The 23,819-nt window shown below is 40.5% G+C and overlaps 1 protein-coding gene and 1 long non-coding RNA gene across 4 annotated transcripts in view; both read right to left on the bottom strand.

Moving 5' to 3' along the window:
* Positions 1 to 23,819, bottom strand: part of iqsec1b (IQ motif and Sec7 domain ArfGEF 1b) — a 131,495-nt gene that overhangs the window by 63,332 nt on the left and 44,344 nt on the right. For 2 of the 3 annotated variants that reach the window (XM_024270554.2, XM_024270557.2), the window contains exon 3: positions 2,495 to 2,548. The exons of the other annotated variant lie outside the window; for it this stretch is intronic. In XM_024270554.2, coding sequence (XP_024126322.1) covers positions 2,495 to 2,548 — 54 coding nt within the window. The remainder of the gene's footprint in view (positions 1 to 2,494; positions 2,549 to 23,819) is intronic. 3 annotated transcript variants of the gene reach the window in all.
* LOC118598734 lies at positions 18,088 to 18,664 on the bottom strand. Its single transcript, XR_004947826.1, has 2 exons — positions 18,314 to 18,664; positions 18,088 to 18,232 (listed from the first exon to the last, which is right to left on the bottom strand). It is a non-coding gene; the product is annotated as an uncharacterized LOC118598734 (long non-coding RNA).

The raw sequence follows: 23,819 nt of genomic DNA, 5'->3' as shown, positions 1-23,819 counted from the left end.
CGTGTAGGACGAGGGGCCTTCCAGTTCTCTTCATTTCCTTCCCTTCTGTTTTTTTCCTCTTTTTTCTCTTTCAGCGACTCGACCAGCTGAGGGGGGAACAGCTGGAGTGGATCAGCTGATTGAAGGGCTGTCACCGGACAGCTGACTGCCAGGAGAAGCTGACGTGGATGAAAGAGGAAGACGATACACTGCGTGAAAATAGGGCTGAGGTTAAAGAAAATTTACTTGTAGATCTTAACTACTGGTCCTCAGTATCCTTCTTTTTTGTTATGTTGCAAATTCGTGGGTTTGGCAAGTAAGTTGGTATTAATTTCTGCTTTGTGCCCTTGTTTGGCTTTTAATTGTGAAACACTTTCAGCTCCTCAAAGAATGAAAAGCATGTTTTTATAAATGAAGTTTGATTTGATGATTCCTAGTCTTCAAAAGCAGACGTGTTTCTCCCCCCTATTTGTCTAATTTTTGGAGATTTAGAGGTTCAAGGATGTCATTTTTTGCTAATATGGCAAAAACCGGAAAAACTGCCTTCAAATCAGCTCAATTCAAACCAATTCACCACTTAGTTACAAGATTTGTTTTTTTAACCACATATTTGCAATGTCTTTCCAACTGGTTAAAACAGATATATCATTCTGCAAGTATAAGTCTCAGGTTGTTCACTTAATTTGTTCTGGATTGAGTCCTGTAGGTTGTGTTTGGTCCGTGTTCGGACTGGCATCTACCTGAGGTTTTTATTTCGGACCAAACCTTGTAAACAAACCACGTGACTAAACATGTCTTCCATCATGTCATTGGCCAGGAACTACGAGGCGGGTCAAAACAACAAGAGAATAGACGTGTTTGAGATGACATGCGCCTCGCCTGGACTGTTGGTGAAATCAGGCGGCTGCAGGCGGGGGCCGGGAAAGGCGCCTGAGACGATGGTGATCACTGAGGTGCAGCCAGACTGAACAGGAGCAGGAAGTCGGGGTTGTGGTTAACATTCGGAGGAATCTTAATAAGCCTTACCCACTTAGTATATTAGAGGCAATAAGACACAAAACCACTGATGATTTGTGATTCCTGAACTCATAAGTTCCTTTTGTTGCATAAATCCAAATGTCTGTCTCATGTTTAGCATTAAAACTTAAATGATTATCAGTATGAAAAAACAAAATAACATGTTTCAAGTCAAATAATTTCTAATGATTAAATAATATAAGTGATTCTGCTTTCAATTACTCCAACAATTTGTATAAATACAGTAGAAATGTGTTTATTTTCTCATCAGGGATTTTCTTTTTGCAGAAAGTGTTACAAAATACACAGATTTCCTTCACTGAGCGCCAGTCATTTCTGATCAGATTCACCTTTAGGAACTACAAGAGCTGTCAGGACACCGTTTCCCACAATTCATTGTTTTGTAGTCCCAATTCAGCTTGCAGTTAGCGCAGTCCCTTGACCTTCTCTCACTTTGGTTGGCATCTTGCACCCCTTTCTCGTGATCTTTTTTATGACATGTGACAACAAAACAAAAACTACCCAACATGCACTGCAATGCAGGCGATCTGTGCAGTGCTGTCTCCACCTGGGTGTTTTCAGACAAACCCAAAGCCAGCAGTGCAACTCTTTAAAATCCTTGTCGATATATTTAACTTTCGATTACCAGTTTTGAACCTCAGGAACAACAAACTGTTATTGTGGTACAGAGAAATGCTGCATGACGACGCACTGTGTGCGCTTTAACTCAGAGGATTCTGGGAACTGTAGTACTGAGGAGATGTCCAGTATGAAGGTAAGTGTTTAAGACATATAGATTGTTGGGAAAACAGTGAGAAGCAATGTGTAAAGTTGTTTTAATGAGCCTGCCTTCATCTGACCACATTTCAATGAGTTGCTGTGTCTCATTGTTAAACTACAAGATAGATCAAGCTACAAGCTAGCTTTGAGCATGATGTCACAGCAGCACTGGTCGCACAACGACACACAGAAAAGCATGTAGGAAGTGTTTTCAGCTGAGTTAAAATAAACTTTCAAACACATAAACACCAATTATTTCCTCTTTGGTAGCATGACTATCAATGTGTCTGCAGCTCAACGGTCGCTTCATTCCTACTCTGTTTACATCACCTGACCACTGGCTATAGTGGCCATTTTGGTCCAGTTGTTCCGCTTCGAGAGCGAATTGTATTCAGACTGAGGAATCTCAGAGTTCTGTCCGGTTAGAAACAAACAGAGACCACATTGAAAAATGGGTCCAAGAGCGGTTCCTGGTGCAGGACCAGGTTTGCATGTGTTCAGACTAAAATTTTGTTCTGGATTATCAGGGGAAGCAAAGTGTTTCCAGGCTGATTACACCCTTATATTACATCCATAAGTTGCTAATATGTGCACTGTGACCAATTAAGGCCTTTCCTGAAGCAAACAGAGATTAGACTGGAGTGCTTTACGTGCTTAAATGAAACAATGAAGGTTTTTATTAGTAAGAAGATGAGGTGACATTTCCAGGAGAACTTACGATTGATGGTGGTGCCTGTAAGCCACTGCTGAGCCGAGCTCCTCTGAGTCTGGCCTGAGGAAGAGGACAGCGAAAAGGTTAGGCCCAGTCTGACCATGTGACCTTTCGTTCCTCTTCTACGTGCACTCCAACCGCTCCCCGCTAAAGTGACAGCTCACGCCCAGCCGTCACACGGTCCACGTCTCATCAAGCGGCTGCAGTTCATTTGGTGATCAAGTGTCACAGTGTAATTATTTTTGCGTGAGTGTCAGGACACTTGGAAATATTTGAAACGTGTCTGCGCTGGTTTATTAACCAGCTGCGTTGATCTGCAGGCGAGGATTAACCAACTGTAAAATGAGCTGTGGAAAAAAAAAAGAAGAAGAAGGTGCAGCACATCACTGTAATGTTGCCATGAGAGGAGGGATTGGTCTGCTGGTCTCCATGGAAACCACTGGCTGTGATGAGGCCAGGTCTTCAGAGTGTGAGACTTCAAAGTCGAGCCTCTCCGTGCTGCACATGTAGCTGATGGGAAGGGGAATTCTTTACTGCTAAATGCTCCTGCAGGTCCAGGTTTGGAGGAGCACTAAACTTCTTGAGCTCATTCAGAGGAAACTGTTTCACCATCAGCTCCACGCTCCCTTTTTTTCAGAATTTGACTGCAGGAACTGTGTTGCAGCTCAGTTGAATCCCGCTGAACTGCAGATCAGGATTGGAATTAATTACCAAACATTTTCCGATCTTTTGGTCTGTATTCTCTCAGGAGACAAATCTCAAACGCGCATCTGTCAGATTTTATTTTACTGTAAATTTATTTTATGTCAATCACCTACAGTTTAGCTTAACGCTTTAGCTAAACTGACAGAGCGGAGTCAGCAGATGCTGAGATTCATGATGAGCAGAAGACTCATAAACCACAAGTAATCCTCATATTTGCTAAAGAACATTTTGGAACCTTTGATGGAATGTTTTCCTGTACTGAGCAGCAGCAATCAAACCATACTTCAGCAAGTATAATGCAATGATTCTATGCAATTTTAAAGGATGAAACCTCAGGATGTCTGAGCAGAGGAGACATGTCCTTTGGAAGGAAGGAAAACACATTGGATAAAAGAGAAAGTGGAGTTGTTTTTTTGTAGGTTAGTTTGGCCTCTTAATTAAACGAAAATATAATAGAGAATCCAACTTTATAGAAGCTGTTTGGAGATGAACATTTTCTGACCCACTATTTCAACATAAATGACTAAAATCACAAATGTGCTTCTAAGAATGGTCAAACATTCCTACAAACCAGAGGTCTAAAATCTTTAATATTTAAAGAGTAATTTATTCAATTTTCTTACAGATCAAAACCTATAACAAGATAGAAAAATATATATTTCAGTTGTGTTTTTATAACCATTAAGTCAATTATTTAAAAAATGTACAACAATTGAATTATTTACATTTTTGTTGTGCAACAATTTCAAATTGTTTTACTTTTCACAGAAGCATATAAAAGGTCCCTTCAAAATAAAAGATTGGCAGCATTCAGGAAATGTTTCCTTTCTAAGATGCAATGCTCTGCTTGTGAATTCTGAATAAATGAATGGACGCCAGAGTCATATGGTTGTTTTACCATTTGGTAAGGATGGCATCGTTGTCACCTCTACCAAACCATTAACGAGTAAAACAGTCTCTCGTTGTCATTACATTTATTTGAGCTCAAGATTAAAATGAACGAAGCAAGAAAATTCAATGAAAATGAAAGTTTAATGAAGGGCCGGCGTTCCTATGGTCGGGGTGTCATAGGATGACTTGGAAGACATTTGGGTCCAACATGTTTTTAGATAATTGAGACATCCTCAAGACATTTTATGAAGAAACACAAACAACATTCACTACAATTTCAGTGTGATGAACACAGACGAGCCAAAAGTAGTGAGGATTTATAATAAACCTCTCCTAGTATAGAATGATCCCATTATAATTCCATAGATTTATTGTTCTATAGTAGAACCAAATCAACCTTTTAATGCTACGGTCACAAATACACAGTTTGATGAGGAGACATTGGCAGAATCTTCAAGATTAACTGGCGTTGGCCAATTTTTTGAAATCATTACCATGGTGATGAATTTAAATGCAGTCAGGCATCATGAGATGCCGCCATTACAAAATCAGCCAACAGCTGGGTGGCTACAGGGTGGTGGCAGCCAGATCTCTGGCCTGGCTTGATGATTAGATGATGGGTAAATGTTACTGGACGGCAGCCATCCACATCGCCTGCTGCTGGCTGTCCAGTAGCCCGGGGGTATGTAAAAAGCGAGCCATTCTGCACCACTGGTCATTCACAACTTAGATTTTGAGCATATTATAACCAAATGTACACATTTTGTATACAATATCCTTCCCAAGAAAGCACAATGTTCTGTTTTCTTCATATTCTTCTCAACATCAACCAGTTTGTCAATACTCTGGTCTTTTGAGTCACTTTTGTGCGATCAACGCCATGATGAGTTTTATGCAACAACAACGTCATCTCCCCATTTGGACACACGGTGGCCGGATCACCAAATAGACATCTTGTCATCACTGGGACCCCAGTCCATGTCGCCAGTCCTCGTCTGACGGTGGCAGTAGGATGGCAGCACAGGGGCAGGGGGGTGGCTAGAGGATGGCAATCTGAAATCAGCCGATATTCAGATGATTTTGGGGACCTTGGAGACCCTGCTATCAGTCAATTATTATGCTGATGCTTTCCTGCCACCGGGCGACCTAAAAATGTGCTGTTTGACCCTCACATTCAGTCTAAGATCGTCTCCACCCGGGCCAAAGATATTGTCTCCACCTGGGCCAAAGATATCGTCTGCACCCGGGCCAAAGATATTGTCTTCACCTGGGCCAAAGATATTGTCTCCACCCGGGCCAAAGATGTTGTCTCCACCAGCGCCAAAGATATTGTCTCCACCCGGGCCAAAGATATTGTCTCCAACCGGGCCAAAGATGTTGTCTCCACCAGGGCCAAAGATATTGTCTCCAACCGGGCCAAAGATCTTGTCTCCACCAGGGCCAAAGATATTGTCTCCACCAGGGCCAAAGATGTTGTCTCCACCAGCGCCAAAGATATTGTCTCCACCCGGGCCAAAGATATTGTCTCCACCCGGGCCAAAGATATTGTCTTTACCTGGGCCAAAGATATTGTCTCCACCCGGGCCAAAGATATTGTCTCCACCCGGGCCAGACAATATAGTGGTTTTCAACCTATCACTATGGTCACTATCTAGCTTTATCACACAACAAATCTGCCAAAATAAACAGAAAAGAAAAGCAAAATGGTTCAATGATTGAGGTGATTCCATGTCCTTTGGAAAACAAAGCCTATTGAGTCAGGCAGGAGCTGGAAGAAACCAAAAGACTGGCATTTACAGATGTCAAAAAATCATCCGATTGCGTTTAATTTGAATGTTCTCTTAAAACCTCCGTGGCCACCGCGCAGCGTGTAAAAATGCGACTGCTGCCTTCCGGTTACAAATGCCGCCACTTGCCAAATTTGCTGCATTTAGGTCTCCGCGCTGTGGCATTTTGGGATTTGTAACCGTTGTTTAACCAACTTAGTGACCTGGTATTAGAATCTCTGCCCTGAAACTGGAAGGTCGTAAGTTCAAATCGATGGCAAAGTCATCGAGACTCTAACAAAGGGACCTATTGCTTCCCCACTTGAGACTTAGCATTTAGGAGTTGAGTCGGGTGTTAAACCACCAGATGGTTGTATCTGCAGAGGATGGGTCAAATGCGGAAAACAAACAAGTCATAGGAATTTTAGGGATTTAAACAGGGGCAGAACTTCATGTGGGAGAAGCTTTAGGTGGCACATTTCCACAAGAAATATATCTAACATCTGGACACTGTCATTCCATCATGTTCTGAGTGGGTAACTTTCTCCTAAAGGACGATGCCCCCATTTCAGTCAAAGCTTTCTTGTAACCTGAGTAGCTCGGGCATGAAGGTCTCTGGGGGATTTTAGCTCTTAACACTGACACGGAGGTGTGGAGTGACACACAAAAGAAACCCTGGACATGGCAGGGACATGTGCGACACATTGCACTGCACTCGGCTTCATATTCAGAAGGCAACATCCAGGGCAGAGACGTGATAGACGGGGAGGCAGGAGGAGGCGCAGAGGTGGCAGATGCAGCTGTTGTCATTACAATTGTGAGACAGAAGAGCAAAGACTCTCCTTTCTCTGGGGAGACGCTCTGACATTCAGCCTCCTCTCAGAAACCGCAGACAGCCTGAGGCAGCCATCCATGCCGACACGCTGAATGTGGTTTCCACCAACGACAGACTTCATGAGGAGACCTGCAGTGTCACAGGTGCAGGTAAAGGCTTCACATGTTTTTGTCGCCCGCTTTTTAACAGATTTGTTCCCTTCGTGTCAGGGTAGGAATAACACCTTCTGCGGCACAAACATGCAGCCAGTTCAGAGCGGGGAAAGTTTTGATCTACCGCACGTGTGTCAAAGTCAAGGCCCGGGGGCCGGATCTGGCCCTACAGGTAATTATATCTGGCCCTCCGGATCATTTTATTTTATTGTTACTGCATTTGATCTGATCAAAACTGGATTACATAACTATGCAAAATGGTAAAATGAAGTAACTAAGTAGGGGTGGGATTATATAAATTCGCTTCTTCCCACTCCTTTTCAAGCAATCAATCAAACTCTACTGACTTTAGTTAATAATTACAAAAATTAATGAACCAAATGTGACATAAGTGTGTTTCATTTTTGTTTGTTTGTTTTCTGTTTCCTAATCAATGCATTTCATTATTTCTGTAATGAGTTTAAAATAATTGTGTTTTGTCTTGTAATTTTCATAATCTATGCTTTAAATAAGCCAATCAATCAACCAATCAGATATGTCCTCCTTCATGGGAAAAATACCACAAGAACATGTTAAAAATACAAAAAATACCATTTTCATTGGATTTAAGTAGCTAAACAAGTAAAAAGTAAAATACAAAAAATAATGAGGACTGAAAAAGTGTGACAGAAAAAAGTTTCAAAGCTTAGAGAAGTTTCATTCTTTAGCTTATTTAAAAGCATACTAGAAAATGGAAAAGTTAGAAGATTTATAAAACAGTTGACATGAGGGCTGTCCTAGTTTCATAAATATCAATTCAAATTAAGATGTGGATTTTTGTGCAGCGGATTGTGAAACCTCAGATCTTTATAGCAACCTGCCCATCAGCTGGCCATGACAAAAAACATAAAAGATAACAGAAGTCTGAATGTTATCCAGAGACTAAAGATATTAAGAATATGTTTAATCAAAAGTTTACAGCTTGAATGAGGCCGCTCATCTGTCTTTAGTGCTGCGTTTAGAGCTTTGTCAAAAACAAAGCTTCATCCATCATCAGTTGGGGATTACCTGACAAAAACAATTGAACCTTTTCACCCTTTTCGGTTAAGATGTGACACGCAAAGTACAAATATTAATGTTGGTTTAAGCTCACTATAGACACAAATAACTGAAACAAGGCTGTGATTCTCTTTGAGGAGAAGAATGCGTTCACTCCAGTCACACAGCTCTGAGCTGCAGGGAAAACGCTGCAGGCATAAATCTGCTTTGAGAGGAAAACACACAGTTGCTGTCATTTTTAATAAAAGGTTTTGGCGTGTTGTTTAAAAAAAGGCTTTATTTATTTCACGTTTGGAGGAGCCATCTATAACTACAACAACACCATCCCTTAAAAATCAATGAGTACTGCTGAGACCCACAAACAGTGAATGCCTCATGGGTGTGGCGAGGCACCCACTGCAGTCCCCATTGCAGTGTTGACAAGAGCAAAAACAAGCACCCAGCAGTCTCTACAACTCCAAAGAACAGATCATTTTCTCTGATGTATGGCTGCATTTTAGAAGAAAAAAACTCTTAGTATTTAGATCTGAAAACCTGCAATGAATCTCATATTTAACAAGTAATAAATGTGAATACAGAGTGCTGGGTGTGTATTATAAGGGTGTTATTTTTTTTAACAAAGACAAGAAAAAGCTAACACACAGTAACGTTCACAGACTGAGTTTACCTACAGATTTTTCGTTTCCTTTCTGCTACCACCTACAGGGGGCGCCAAAGTGAGTAATCCAGTACAGTTCACTTCTCCATTCCTCAGGCATCCTCTCACTCGCCATTATCTTGTTTAGGAATTCTACATTTCCATACTTCCACAGGAATGACAGGACCAAATGTCTCTCCAGACTTAATTTTCTTCAATGTCTTCCTCATTCCATCTTCTTCCAACTTTCTGCTCAACAACAGCTACCTCCTCTACTCAGTGTTCTCCAACATCTTCCTTCATTCCTCAAGTTCTCCTTTCCTCTTTCTATTACACTTGTGGAACCTCTTAACACATTTTCATCCTTGTCCTCCTTGACCACGCTAACCTGCTGCGGACCAATAATCCTCACTTCTCTGCCTTGTGTCCAACAAGTTAATGCAAGTCCTTAAGACTTCACCATTCAGCTCTCTCACATCCAAAGCAATAATGAGGCAAACATTGACTGTATATGAGAACTGGACTGAGTGATCCCTCCCCTGTCACATTCCAAACAGTATTACCTGCTGGTAGACTTCTACTGAGAAATAAACAGCTAATACTCACTCATTATATTTGTCAGAATAATCATTTTTGCTGTGCTAACTTTTTTTTAACTTGTTCTAGCTAATCCTAATTTTTTCTCGATAGTTTATCTGCAGTGCAAGTTATTCAAGTTAAAAACTGGTCGATCAGGTGCCTCAATTAAAGTACGCGGCCTTACGATGACACGTTTGACAGATTTCACGTAGCTCGCTTTGAAGTAGACTTCCAACAAGCTCACTCCTGATTGGCCAGAGTTGTTGCCACAGAAATGAGGATTCAGACCAACTCAAACCAATTTCTACGTACTTACTGATGATCACTGGTTCCAACATGGTGGTGTCCGTATTACAAAAAATGCGATTGAATTGACTTCATTTCACTGGAGAAGCAATTTCAGTCCAGTTCTCAAGTACAGTCAGTGGTTGCACATCACAAATTCTTGTTCTCTGGTGTAAAATCTACTATTACTTTAATTCTACTGCAGTTTTAATTCAACTTTATTGTCATTACACAAGTACAAGTATAGTCTTGTTATTTATATTATGGAAACAAAAGTTAACTATAAAAAGTGACCAGTGTGTAGAGATTACTGTGAGTTGATGAAAACTCTGATTTCAACATGTTAGAATCCTTCCCTGGCATTCCAACTTCCTCTAAGGTCTGTTGTTAAAACCTTGTTGCTAGTATTTATTCTTTAAAAGATCTGGACTATATTTGACTTTAAAAAAAATGTGCATTATTTGGGGAAAAAAAAAGGTTACAGCAATCATATTTGATTAGAGGTTTACTTGTTTTTCTTTCAAGCTTTTTCAATCAACTTGAGTTTTGAATCAGCACCTTATAAGCAAATCAAATTAGATACATGTGACCTTTAAAAGCTGTTTTTATTAGGGCTCCTTAGACCAGCGTTTGTCTACTGGAGCACACTGCAGCATGAACAGCTGCTGCCGTGTTTGTCAAATGACTAAAGCAACAATCCTCTCCACATGCTTTGCTTTATCTCACTGCAGACCAACGCATGAATTTCTGTCTGCTGGTTCCTCCTGCTGTTGTGTAAGTAAGACTTAAAAATAGATCCTTAACTAAACTTTTACAACTTTGACTCAAGTAGTGCCTACAGACATGACAGCACTGTTTTCACAGGTTTACTGCACATCTGGGCTGCCTTCTCAAAGCTTTTTCAGTAGAAATAGAAATCCAGAGCAGTGAGTTTGAACAGCGTTACCTAAAAACTCGTAATTTGAAACAATAATAAAACTTTTTTATTACGCTAGAATAATGTCCACCAATTCTAGTGAACCCAGCATGAGGAGAGTGAATGTGCACTCCAGATATGAGCCAGTTTAAAATATTTATAACTATTTTATGAGAGATTCATCAGAAAACAGAGAAGAAGATTTGATCTGTTCAAAGTTCATCCCAGATCCACGTTGTTTGAGCTTTATTTACAGGTCTCACATTATTTCTATTTGTCAACATCCACACAAGTCCCAGTTACAAATGTGGGGATTTAGGTGTTAAACAGAAATCTCACGTTTCAAAAAGTATCTCTGCAAAGCGTGAAGCTTTCTGGTGCGTGACAGTGAGTCCAGACCAAAGCGAACTACAGAACTGGGCTATTGACAAGATCCAAGAAAAACGAAGATCAAGAGTTTTCACCTCCCAAAGTCTGAGGAGCCACAATGCCGAGCAGCTCAGTCTTGAATGAAGAAGTCACAAACATTCAACAGTAATTCATGTCTTCACACATCCACATCTGGACCACAATTTGTTTGCAAGATTTTCCCTACATTCTGCAAGAGTCCTAACGTTGTACTTAGAAAACAACTCATAGAGATATAAAAGAGCAGACACAGATATGGAGATGAGGAGGCGTCCAAATTATTACCTTTTTAATTAAATATGAGAAACTGACAATGATCGTGGGATCAGTGAATCACCCTTTTAGTGATTGCTCAGGACCTGATCTGTCTATGGTGTACTAATCAGAATATGACCACCATGAGCAGGTCCAGGGGAACCTTCCAGCTCTTACAACACAGAATATGGTGTCCTTGTGCGAAGACGTGACCGACGAGCTGTTTGCAGTGTGTTTAGGGGGAACTCTACCCAGACCTACAACCTACATGAGGTGTCCCCTCTTAGACTTGAACATTGTATCATAAAACACAATAAAACAAACAAAAAAAAAACATCTGTAGCTGATTTGATAAGATGTCTGATGGAATGGTTAAGAAAATAAGGGGGGTCCTGGTCACATGCACTTATATATACGGAGGGGATTGACCCGTAAAGGTCACTATCATTTTGGTTGGTCTGGGCCCATGGGAAGGAGCGGCTGCATCTTAAGAGGTGCGCAGGTGTTCTAGCAGTTCCCTTGTGGTTTGTGCAGCCACCTTAAGGGGCAAAATGAAAATGGAACATGCGATAGTCATGCATGTGGTAAGTGTATCGTGACGTTTTAGTAAGGATAATGAAAGTTGCACGCACGTATGACATATAGAGGATGCTATGGTATGGTGCTCTAAGGCAACACTCTGGCCCCCTGACTGACCGGGTGCAAATGCTGCATGCATGGGGTACACAGTTGATACATAAATGTCGTTGGGACGTCCTGAAAATGCAGAGCAAGCAAGTTTATTTATAAAGTATAATTCCTACCCAAGCAATTCAAAGTGCTGTACAGAAATATACAAAGTGGAAATAAAAATCTATTGATAAAGCACAAGTAAAATCATAACAAGATTAAAATAAAAAAATGTAAAATATTAAAACATATAAGATAGTTCCCATAGTCCCACATTGCAAAATAAAAAAGTTTTCAGCTTAAATTTGAACATTTTCAGACTTGTGGCCTGAAAAAACTACATGCTGATAGTCCAATTTCCTCATTTCTACCAGCCAGTTATCATCTGTAAAGCACTAACAGGCTCCTTGCACAGTGCACAGGGTTCAGAGGGGTTGGAAAAAGGAAAATCTACGCAACACGACTGCGTCTCACCTACACCCTTCAGCTACACTCACACCGCCCTCTGCAACACACCTTCAACCGGCCAATTCCAATGGAAAAATTTCTCGTCTTCATGTGTCTCCGCACATTTTAAGATCGTTTTCAGGCTCTAGGTACAAAAAGCACGGCCATTGTTGTGAGTTAAACCAGTTATAAACCTATTGTGTGACAATAGGGCTGGGTGATATGGAATTTTTTATATCTCGATATAGTTTTTTCATATAAGGCAATAACAATATATATCACGATATAAACCAGATAACTACATTTGTCAAATTTGTTTTTTCTTTATACAATTTATTCTCTTTACACAATTATACATTTGTCAAATTTGAACGCTCTGTGGCTCAAGAAAGAAATGTCTAATCATCAGCAGGTTGCTTAGATTCAAACATTCATTTTCTATCATACCTTCAATATTCTAATATTTCTAAGAGTTCAAATAGTTATATTGTGATATATATAGTTATCGTTTTATCACCCAGCCCTATATGACATCAAGCCTTTCACATATTAGTAGAGAGCTGTGAAAGAGCAAGATTCACAATTTTGGCATTCCTTTAACATTTCTCTTCCAAATGTAGATGCACTTGTAAACAGTAAAAAAAAAAAAAGAAAAATAAAGGAATCCCCTCACTGTTTCCCCTGTGTGAACACCATGGGCTAAATAGACATCACCGTCAGGAGTCAGAGCCCTGTCTCCTCCTCTGATCACCGGCAACCCATCTCCTGAATATTAACACTACATCTCCCAGCCGCCCCAGCGCACAGTCCTCGAATGCACTTGACCTTCGCTCAGTGCGAAGTATTGTTTGTGCCATTCAGCCTGCATACCGAGCGTTATTTCATGATCTGATCTTCAGTTTACCTGGCCCAAGTTCATCTTTGTCTCTGTTTGTCTGCCCCCGACCCTCGTCTGGACCCTGACTACTCTAGTTTGATCTCTGATACTCCCATGCTCATGTTTTATCTCTGCCTGCCTGACCCTGCTTTAGCTTTGAGGGCTTTTAGCTGTACTTCTCATCCTGCCTGTGCTATTAAACCTGCTGCATGTGGAACCAGCGGTCAGCCCGTTTGTGATAGTCACATACCCATTATGTCTGTTTCTTACCCTTGGGTGTCCTTTAAGTGTTCACTATGATGTGTGTGTATAAAAAGGTGTATGAAAATTTTCACTCTACAGACTCACTGAGCGGACTACGATCTTAACATTTTGTGAGGGCTACCAGCATGCCTTGTACAAGTCTGCCCGTATTTTCACCCACAGATAGCTCATATCAACCCATAAGAACAGTTGTTACTAAGGCATTAGGTGAATTACAGCAGAAGTGACAGAACTCAACAGAAGCATGATCTGGCTATCGAGGATCTGTATCCTCCAATTGGAAAAGAAGCAAAGAGCAGCAGAGTTCTCATTCCTGACAGATCTGAGCTGACCTCAGGCTGTGAGGCTGGAATTATCTACAGCAATAGAGTTCAGAAATGACTAATTCACTTTTACAAGAAAATCAACCCAAAGTTCTCACTTCTCCATAAATTATGCATAGTTTCATTCTCTGCTGTTTTAGTGACGTTCTTTCATCATTATCTGTTTCTACTTGACTCTGCTCCGTCTCCATCCTCCCGCTGTAGAACTGCCTCAAACACTTCCCCTTTGTAACCATGGTTACAGCTAATCAAGAACCCAAAAAGGGGTGGTGATCAGGGTTTAAATCACCTTCTGCGCTGCTTGAGGTGTTTGGTAAAGGAACAGTTTGAAGGTGACTTTCTCACGCTACACACCCAGGTGTTTACATTAAACAGCTTCTCTTTACCAGCTGAAATGAACGCTGGATCCAAAAGCCTGAAAATGTTTCAACAGCTGCTGCATGAAGAACCAAAAACACACAAACGCATTAAGACTGGTGGAAACAGCCGGCTCATTCTGCTTCAAAGCCGCCGCTCCATTACAGCAGCGTTCATATTCACACCCCGTCTCTGAAAACATATTTGCTTTCAGCAAACAAGGAAACCTTCCACTGAATGCTGCCGGTGGACAAACACAGAAGGACGACAGAGTAGCAGCAAGTGCAATGAGGAGCAATTTAAATGGTTTGGTCCGACATCCAGAGCTGTCAGAGGCTGTGGGGGCTTCACTCAGCTCAGCAGGTGAACCCACAGGACCAAGAGGAAGATGGGCGTTGAGAGTTAAAAATGAAATCTCTAACTGCTCCACGCTTGTTCCTGACATCTTCAGATGTGCAGCAGCGGTTAAGAGAGACACCATTTGATAGTTACAAGGACCTTCTTTCGCAGATGTGACAGTTTAAAGACTTTGGCTTTCCCCCCAGGTCGGGCAGGCTCCTGCTCAGTGACTGTTCTGTTCTGTTTCTCATGCGGTTCCCACTCGGACACTGAAGGGCTTACCCCTCTAACTGCGTTTCTGTGTTGATTGGTTCAGTTTTGCAGATTCCTCTCCAGTTATCTTCTACAACTTCAGCAAATAAAAAGCTTTTATTTCACTCATACCAATGTTAGAGAAATCCAACTTCCCTTGATAACATGCATGAAGCACAATGAGGGATTTTTTGTGATATTGGGCCATATAGATAAAATTGAATTTAATTATAGACTGTAGGGCTGCCAAATTATTTTAATAGTCGACTAATCATCGATTATAATTTTTGATTACTCGACGAACCGGGTCATGCACAAAGTGGATGTAAAACACACCTCTTAATTAACCATCATTAGCTTTAGACTAACTAAAACTAACTAAAAACTAGACTAGCATTATTGTAGATAGAATGTAAGCTGAATTTAGCAGCAAAAGACGCTAGTGACGATGGCTAAAGATGCTGACAGCCAGCTAAAATATTAGTTAAAGGCCAAATTAGATAATAAAAAAAGCCTAGATTAGCCAAAACAGCTAGCATGTAGCTGAAATATTAGCTAAATTCCAAAACAACCTAAAAACTAAAAAAGCCTGAGTTAGCCAAAACAGCTAGCATGGAGCTGAAAAATTTGTTAAACACAAAAATAGCCTAAAAAACAAGAAAAGCTTGAATTAGCCAAAACAGCTAGCATGTGGCTAGAATATTGGCTAAACACAAAAATAGCCCAAAAAATCTTAATAAATGCCACAATAGTCCAAAAAGCTAGCAGAATATCATTATAACTTTCAACTTTACTTCACTCTGACTCCATATAATATTAAGTAACGACTAATCGACTATTAAATTAGTCATTGACTATTTTAATAGTCGATTAGTCGTCGATTAGTCGACTAATCGTGGCAGCCCTAATAGACTGCATATGACTAGACTGAGTAACCCATCCCTGCTCTTGCGTTCCAAACAGGAAGTACACACTGGTCGCAAAAAGACATGCTACGGTAACAAATACAACTACCACCGCACGATGGGGAGGCATTGGCAGAATCTTCAAGATTTCATGCCACCACCTGATTTTTGGCGTGGCCATGAATGGAGACGGTGGCAGTCAGGTGGCCGTTAGACACGAAGAGTGGCCCACTTTTTATGAGCATCAGTTCTTTTTGCCTCATTCTAACAAGTAAAAAATGTTAATTTTATTAACATCAATTAATCCCACTTAGAGATTAAAGAATTACAAAAAGTATAACTTAAAGGGAAAAAATGTTTATTTTTGCTGCCCTTTTCCACTTTGAGTCCCTGCCCCTCTAAAATCCTGTGCACATCCCTGCCCCAGGCTACCGGGTGGCTGCCAGCCGGTTCCACTTGATTTGGACGGCCGCCGTCCAGAGACATTTACACATTATCTAGTAGGCTGTTGCCGGCTGCCATCGCCCTGTGGCCGCCCAGCTAATAATGCCGTCTTCCCCGCCTGTCACTGGACTGCCACTGTGCAACCACACTGGACTGCCACTGTGCAACCACTATTCAAGTTATAAACTGACCAATCAGAAGCCTCAGTCATCAGATGACCTGATTTTACAAATGCTGGAGGTAAGGAATTTCTCTGTGGGTGATGTCAACACTTTGGTATGTCCAGTAGTACACGTACTGTCAATACTTACTGACTTTGTCTGGCTCCAATATGGTGGCCGAATTGTGAAAAACTGAACTGATTTCATTTTGTTGGAGCCGTAAATATGCAATTTTTTATGGGTGATGTCACACTAACTTGGTCCAGTTCTCATATACTGTATAGCAGAGATGAAAGTAGATTTCTGCTTACTATATTTTGTGGTACTATAACAAATCATGTCAATGTAAATCTTTCTAATCGCAGCTGAAAATAAACCTTGACTATGAATAAAAAATGTAGACTGAGCTTTGTGGGAAACGTTTATTCAGTAATGTACTAAAGACCTAACAAATTTAGGAAATGGAACTGATCTGAACCCGATCTGAACTTAATTAACTCAAAATTTCCCAAGCTGTTGGATGACTGCATGCCATGCCACTTATTATGTGTGCTGGTCTCCTGTCTTAACCCATCCAGGTTCTGACACGTGGCATTGGATCTCACTTAATGCATGGATGACCCAAAGAATGAATAAAAGAAGGTTTGATGTTTTTTTTTTGTTGTCATGACCCCCCCCCCCCATTACTCAGTTGTGATGTACTATTGCACTAAACCCTCTTTCACAATCTTGCTGAGAGAGTATCCACTGCAAGAAGCAAATTTTAACTGAGTAAGAATACTTTTACTGCTCTCAACGTGGGCTTCTTTCTCATTGATGTTTAGAAGATCACATAAAGATTTGACTTCTTCTTCTTCTCCAAATCTAGGATTGCTTGCTCAAGTCTGCAGTCCTCGATGCATTACTGAGGGAAAATGTTGGAAGATGGTTTGCAGCTCGATAAGGAGGTAAAGCAGCTGCGCAGCCAAAGAATGTTCTGGGAGTGGAGAGGCTCAGATAAGCTGATGAGTCTGAAGCTGGTTGTTGATCTGTGGAGTGGAATGTTTACAGTGGTTTTGGCCCACAGGTAGGATGAGAGATAAAAGAAATGGAGAGAAATGCACGATGAGAGGCAGTTTAATCCTACAGGAGGAGGAGAAGGGATTGGACTTCAGCGGACATGTTGATGAGGGGAAAAGAGGGAAAGTGGAAGGGGTGGATTAATGACAAGAACAGAGAAGGACGGACAGACTTAGGGGGATTTATGGAAATTAAAGCAGGAGCGCACAGGTGGATTACATTTTGAGTTGAGATTATGTTGTAATCTGATGTAGTGACTTCAAAATAACGAGTTTTTATTTCTGTATTCTCTAATATCTGAAAATTACACGTGCATTTCTCCCTTCAACAAGCGAATTATTCAAGCATGGCTGGAGAGAGTCCTGTGCAGCAAACATGTGACAAAGCAGTCCCACTCATTAGCTGATTACAGCTGCAGCAGATAATGGAACAGCTGCCCCCCCCACAAATGTAACCTAACCTTCAGAGTGGTGGCAGAGGATCAGATCAATACGCTCTTTCACGGTTCCTTCAAAGGAAGACGTGAAGTCAGAGTCAGGGATGAAATCCAGCCCGTCACTGATGTGGGCGAGGAGGATCCCACAGTGAAGCCGACAGCCGGATGAGGACAGAGTGCTGTCGATCCTTGGGCACTGCGATGGGTCGGGAGTGGGGGGGGGCTGAAACATCAATCTATCAATTACAGTTCAGCACATCCACTTCTCCTCTCCCGGGGGGCACAACCAGACATGCTTTAACAATGTCAACACTCGCAGTCTTTGCCTCAGAAGTCTGAGAGATCTGAGGCAAAGATTGATTCTGTTAAAAAATAGCTCCTGTGCCACAAAGGAGCGCCGCCTCTGAGGGTTCTGCAAGCAGGGACAGGAGGAAGCAATATCACACATCACTATGTAAGATCAAAGCAGATGATTACCAATTACAATATTGTGGTCCTGAGGAAATAGGAGTGAAATTCACTCGTTTATGTCATGGCTACAGAACGCTTAGCAACCCAGACGCTGGAACCCGGAAGAAACACAGCAAGAGGCGAGCGTGGCAGGTAAAAAGATTTAATGGAGAGATGGGAGGAAGAGCGTGGGTTGAGGTCCGAGGCAGAGGCTCGTGGTGTGACCGCAGGCGAAGACCAAACTGGGGATCCAGGATGAAGCTGAGACTGACGACCACTCGTGGGGAGGAATTCCTGAGAGAGAGTAGAGAGAGCGTGAGACAAGCTCCTGACGAGACGTGACAAATAAAAGGTACGTGGCGACCAACTATGCACCATCAGGGGCAACGGACTGGCGGGGAATGAAGGTCCTGGAGCTCCTTAAGTAGGCCGGCATGGTGATGAGGTGAGTGGTCGCAGCTGAGAAGGATCCGCAGCCAAGCGGAGAGGGGAGGGGGAGGAGACTGACAGAGGCACCATGACAGTTTATTTTGATTTTTCGAACATCTGCTTGTCCAGAGCTCGGAGCAAAGTTTTTTGATTAGTGGAGCTCAGAATAGATGAACATAAAAGCCTCACAGTACTACTGATTATGGAAAAGTTACAAATAGGAATCCTTACAGGACATATTTATGAACTTTTAAATTTGTTACCATAAATATTAGTTGTAATGTTTCATAATCACTCACAATCACTCAGTCAAAAGGTAAAAAATTGAATTTGCTCTGATTATGAGTTTGACTCTCTTTCTAAAATGAACGAAAAAGCAGATTGTACATTTGAAGAAGAGACATTGAAAGTAATTTTTTTTTAAAGAAAAAAAAACGAAAAAAGACCAACCAATAAAAATCAGGTTGTTGTGGCATTTTTCTGATGGAGGACATGCAGTACATAAAAGAGAATTAAGATTTTAGAGTGTTCAAAAATCACTGTGAATCAGGAACAGATGAAAAAATGCTTTTGGAAAAAACAAGAAAAACATTAATCGAAAAACTCTAAAACTAAAATTTGTAAACTTTAAAACCGTAACTTTTTAACATAATTATGATTTAGATTTATAGTATTACCTGCAATAATGCTAGTGTGAATGGTGTAAGCTGAATTTGGCCGCTGAAGATGAAAGTGCTGATAGCTGAAGAGGAGGAAATTGATAGCTAAAAATGCTGAAGCTAATAGCTGAAAATGCTGAAGCTGATAGCTGAAAATATTGAAGTTAATAGCTGAAACTGATAGCCAGCTAAATTATTAGTTAAATGCCAAATTAGTCTAAAAAACGTACATAAAAATAATCTAAGGTTAGCCATAACAGCTAGCATGTAACCGAAATATTAGCTAAACTCCTTAAAAAATCTTAGTAAATGCCAAAATAGTCCAAAAAGCAAGCAGATTGCCAATTTTTAAAACTGTAATACCATAACTTTTTTCAACATAATTATGAATAATAAAAAGGCATGAATATTATTACAGAATAAATCAACTCAAACCTTATAGTATAAGCAAAAGATCACATTGGGCCATTAATAACAATAAAATTAAATGATCTGTAGGGCCGGACATAATTACCCGGAGGGCCGAATTCAGCCCCCGGGCCTTGACTTTGACACGTGATTTAAAGTGAAGAGTGAGAGAAATTTTAAAAATAAGAAAAATAAAAAGTTAAAAAAAAAAAAAAAAATCAGCTGCTCTGAGTTTTCAAAAGTAACACAAAAGCTAACCCTAAAGTGAGGTTGGCTCAAGTTTCTCTCTTTCTTTAGTGCTCCACCTGGATGACAGCCTCCATCATCATCATCTCGAGGAACATTTAGGCACCCGGTCCACCCCCACCAGGTGATGGGCTCCCTGCCTCGCCGTTGTCTTGAATCTTCCATCTATTAAATGCGTGCGGCTGAAGGACGACATGCTGTTCCTTCATCCACGGCTCTCAGGAGGATGAGGATGAAGGAGGATAAGGAGTGTGGGCAAAATCCAGCCATCAAGTTAAGTGGCTGCAGATAGATGGAGCGCTTGATTAACCCCAACAGGAAACTGCAATTTTATGGGGAGCAGGCAGGAGGACAGGACAGGTCTTTTGTCCAGGGAAATCAACTTACTGTAGTAGAGCGGGGGGAACACGTACCTCTTTGATAGGAACCACCTTAACTTTCATGCATGTAGAACAAAAAAGGAAACATGATCTTGACACTACAAGTAACTGTGAGTATTTTTTTTTTTTTACAATTTTATATATATATATACAGCATTTAAATACATTTGGGGGTTATATGGTTTAATCTTTTGCGTTTTTTGAGGAAATAAAATGAACGTGTGTCTTTGTTAGTCTTGTAGTGTTGCACTGGATTTTTTAAGGGTAATTACATTGCTATTTTGAGTAAAAAGTAGGATTGTTACCAAGAAAAACTTTTAAAAAACCCAAACATTTTTATTTTAAAAGTAACTTTTTTTTTTGCAGTGAAATTTGGGAAACCCCAGATGCCTTTTTTTTTTTTTTTTTTTTTAAATGTACAATTTTAAAAAAAATCTATTGGGGAACATAGATTGACACAAATTACCCATCCAAATTACATTTATTGTTTATCTGTATGACTGATTGAAGCTTCCTGCAGACCAGTGAAATCATTAAACATTTGACCTCAGAGGCTTCCATCCAGAGTCTTTTAGCCTTTTTCTGGATCATTTATCTGAGGATTTCTTCTGCACCTCAGAAACGTGTTAATAAACACTCCAGGATGTGTTCAAAATGCAAATATAAAATGGCTTATTTTTTAATGGCTGAAATAAGAACTAGACATAAATTATTATACTTTTGGATGTAGTCTAAGACCTGCACAGGTATGCATGAGCTGCATTCGTGTCAGGGACCATAAAATCCACTCAGGCAGAACATCAAAACATTTTTTTAACCTCACACATCATTTTCTGGTGTTTCTGTCAGTTCTGGAACGTTGGTTCTTGTAAGGCACAGGTCGAAGCTCCAGCCATGTCAAAGGCACACATGCAGAAAATTAACTTTTGTCCAATTTGTTCTCTGCTGGACTTTTTCTCTACTCCTAACTTGAAGCCTTTCATAGTCTTTGTCCCTCCACTGCCACCCAACCTGCCAATCATGACACTGTTCTCTTTGAAAAATTGAAGGATTTTCTGAGAATGACAGCCTTCCTGTGGGAACTTTCACACTCGCTGTGTTCGTCTAATTGGGGAGAATGATTCATTAGAGGTTGTAACAAATCCGAACAATAAAAGCAAGGATAGAAATTAGAAATGTATTTCAGTGAAGTTGCACCAAATTTCCCACTTTTTCAAGTGGAATTTAATTGGATCCAGAGAATAAAAGGAAAAAAGGAAATTCCATGTTGTCCCAAAAGCTTTTCTTGTGATTACAGCATTAAAAAGCCATTGGATGATGTTTAACAGTAATAAATGGTTTATAGTGAAAGCGTAAGTGTCATATCTCTGTGAAGCTGTGTGGAGTTTAAACTGTCTCTCTCCTGGGACAACTGAACATCTACGAACTCATCTAAAGCACCTGATCCTAAGCCTACACCCCCACCACATGCTCACAGAAACACTGCAGCCGTCCCCGTGCATCACAGAAAACAACCGGCACGCCTGCAGAAAAATCCAATATGTTGTTCTGTTTGGGAAACTGAGCCAGTGAATTCCCAGGGATAACATTTCTCTGCCCCCCCTGCATATGGATCCTGCAATCTGAGTTTACAAACTGCTTTTAGACAGCTGGGAAATGAAAAGTCACACAGCTTGGAGTGCTACTGAGGGCTGTTCTGCACAACTGAGAGATGTCACTGCCAAGAAAACCTGCTAAGATGCTCCAGACGCATGAAAGCCCGGGCCCAGCTCAGTCTGGGGCTGAAGTCTCCTTCCACTGATTCAAACTCAACAGACTGCTTTACAAACATTCATCAGAAACTGAGTTATGAAAAATGGTCGCCTTGGCACTCCCTTCCCAGAGCAACAAAGCGATGCTTCCGAACAGAAAGAACATTTATCTAGTGAAGACAAGCCCGCTTTTTGGTCTGGCAGTAGAGCATCTATTCATGACACTGCATGTGAGCAAAAACACAACTTCTGGAAGGAGGCCCTGGGGGAGATCCAGGAGGGACTTTGTCTCTCAGCTGGAATGGGAGCGCCCCAAGGTTCCCCGGCAGAACTGGAGGAAACTTCAGAAGATCCTGGACTGCTTCTCCACAACCCAGCTCTGGATAAGTGGATTAGCGGGATAAGATGGATGGATGATATTTTGCTGTCAATTCACATGATTTTAAAAACCGACTCAGGTCATGTTTTGAGCTCTTTTAAAAGTGTTCCCAGTGATCTTTTAATTATGATTATGTCATTTTTAGCCAAAATGAAAGAAAAGAGAAAAAAAAAAAACAAAACAGTGTGCTTTTCTAGGACAGCAATTCATTAGAAATTTGAGTTGTGGGTGATACTTTTAGGGCAGAGCAACACCGCCCCCCTTACTTAGAAATACTTATTTACTTAGAAATGCAATTTTAAAACACATTCTTCATTAGAGTACCATTAAAAGACTACACCAAGAAGCCCCAATGTGTTATGTTTTTGTTGTTGTCATTGTTTAATTATCTCCTTATAGATCATGAATATTAACTGCAACTCCAGTTTGTTTTCTTTACTTCAATAAGTTTGCTAGAATTGATCTGCATATTAAAAATCTAAATTCTATCAAACACTGAAATAATCTTGATAATCTTTCCACAAAACCTGACTCTGAAGCAGAAAAATGCCAGCAAATCTACACTGACCAGAACTTTAAAAGTCATGAGCTCCTATTAAGATCAATGCTGCTTTAAAAAACTGAGGTAGTCAGCACTGCATTATTGATGCGGTTTGCAGACTACTGATGGACACATGATCCAGCCAATCACAGAGGGTCATTTGAAATTCATTCAGTAAAATGAGGAGATGTTGTGGTAAGACAAACGATGAGGTGAAATGTCTTTATTAGCTTGTTTTTCGAATAAATTTTTTTCCTATCTTTGTAATAAAAAAGTGTATAATTGAGTTTTCTCTCTAGACACTACAAAAAGAATGCAATAATAATAATAATTAAAATAAAATTTCAACTAATTACAACTGTTACGAATTAATTTATTGCAATACAAGTAATTATTTTTTTTAAGTTCTGTTGCAGTCTGATAAGAAGGAATTACAATAAGAGAATCCTAATGGAACAAATGCATGAACTCATTTCTCTGCAACCCTCTGAAGCATGACTTTTATTATTTTACAAGAGAACAAAAAGGCAATAAAAGAAAATTTGTTTTGTATGTGATGTCAGATGAATCCTATTCAGAGTGTTTCTTGTTGTTTGTGAGTTAAATCCCTAAAACCTTTAGATGTGAGAACATGACCTCCGTTTTATCAGAATTTGGGGAAAAATGAAAAAGTAACACCTCCTGGTAAAAGTCATGTATATATATACTTTTTGACCAGGGGTGCGTCTTATACTCTGGTACAACTTATATGTGATTTTTTAAACAGAAATGTTGGCTCATATATTTGTTATTTTACCCTAACTGATTGTCCTCAAGTGCTTGTTTTCCACTAACAGCCACTAGAGGGCACTGCAGGTGTAAATATCAGTATTTGCTATGTGACAGCAACACAGAAGAAGAAGCGCTGTCCAAAACAAACACGGAGGAGAATGTGATCCTTCTCCTCCCGAACTTTATATTTTCTAATTTGCATTGAGACATTATTATTCTTTTTATTTTTTACTTCCACAGTCTAATGCGGGACAGCCAGTCATCAAACTGGGTCACAGAGACACAGCAGGGGCCCGTTTCAAGAAGCAGGTTCAACA

Source organism: Oryzias melastigma, linkage group LG5 (genome assembly GCF_002922805.2).
Source record: "Oryzias melastigma strain HK-1 linkage group LG5, ASM292280v2, whole genome shotgun sequence".
NCBI lineage: Eukaryota > Metazoa > Chordata > Actinopteri > Beloniformes > Adrianichthyidae > Oryzias > Oryzias melastigma.
This window is presented reverse-complemented; position numbering and strand designations above follow the sequence as displayed.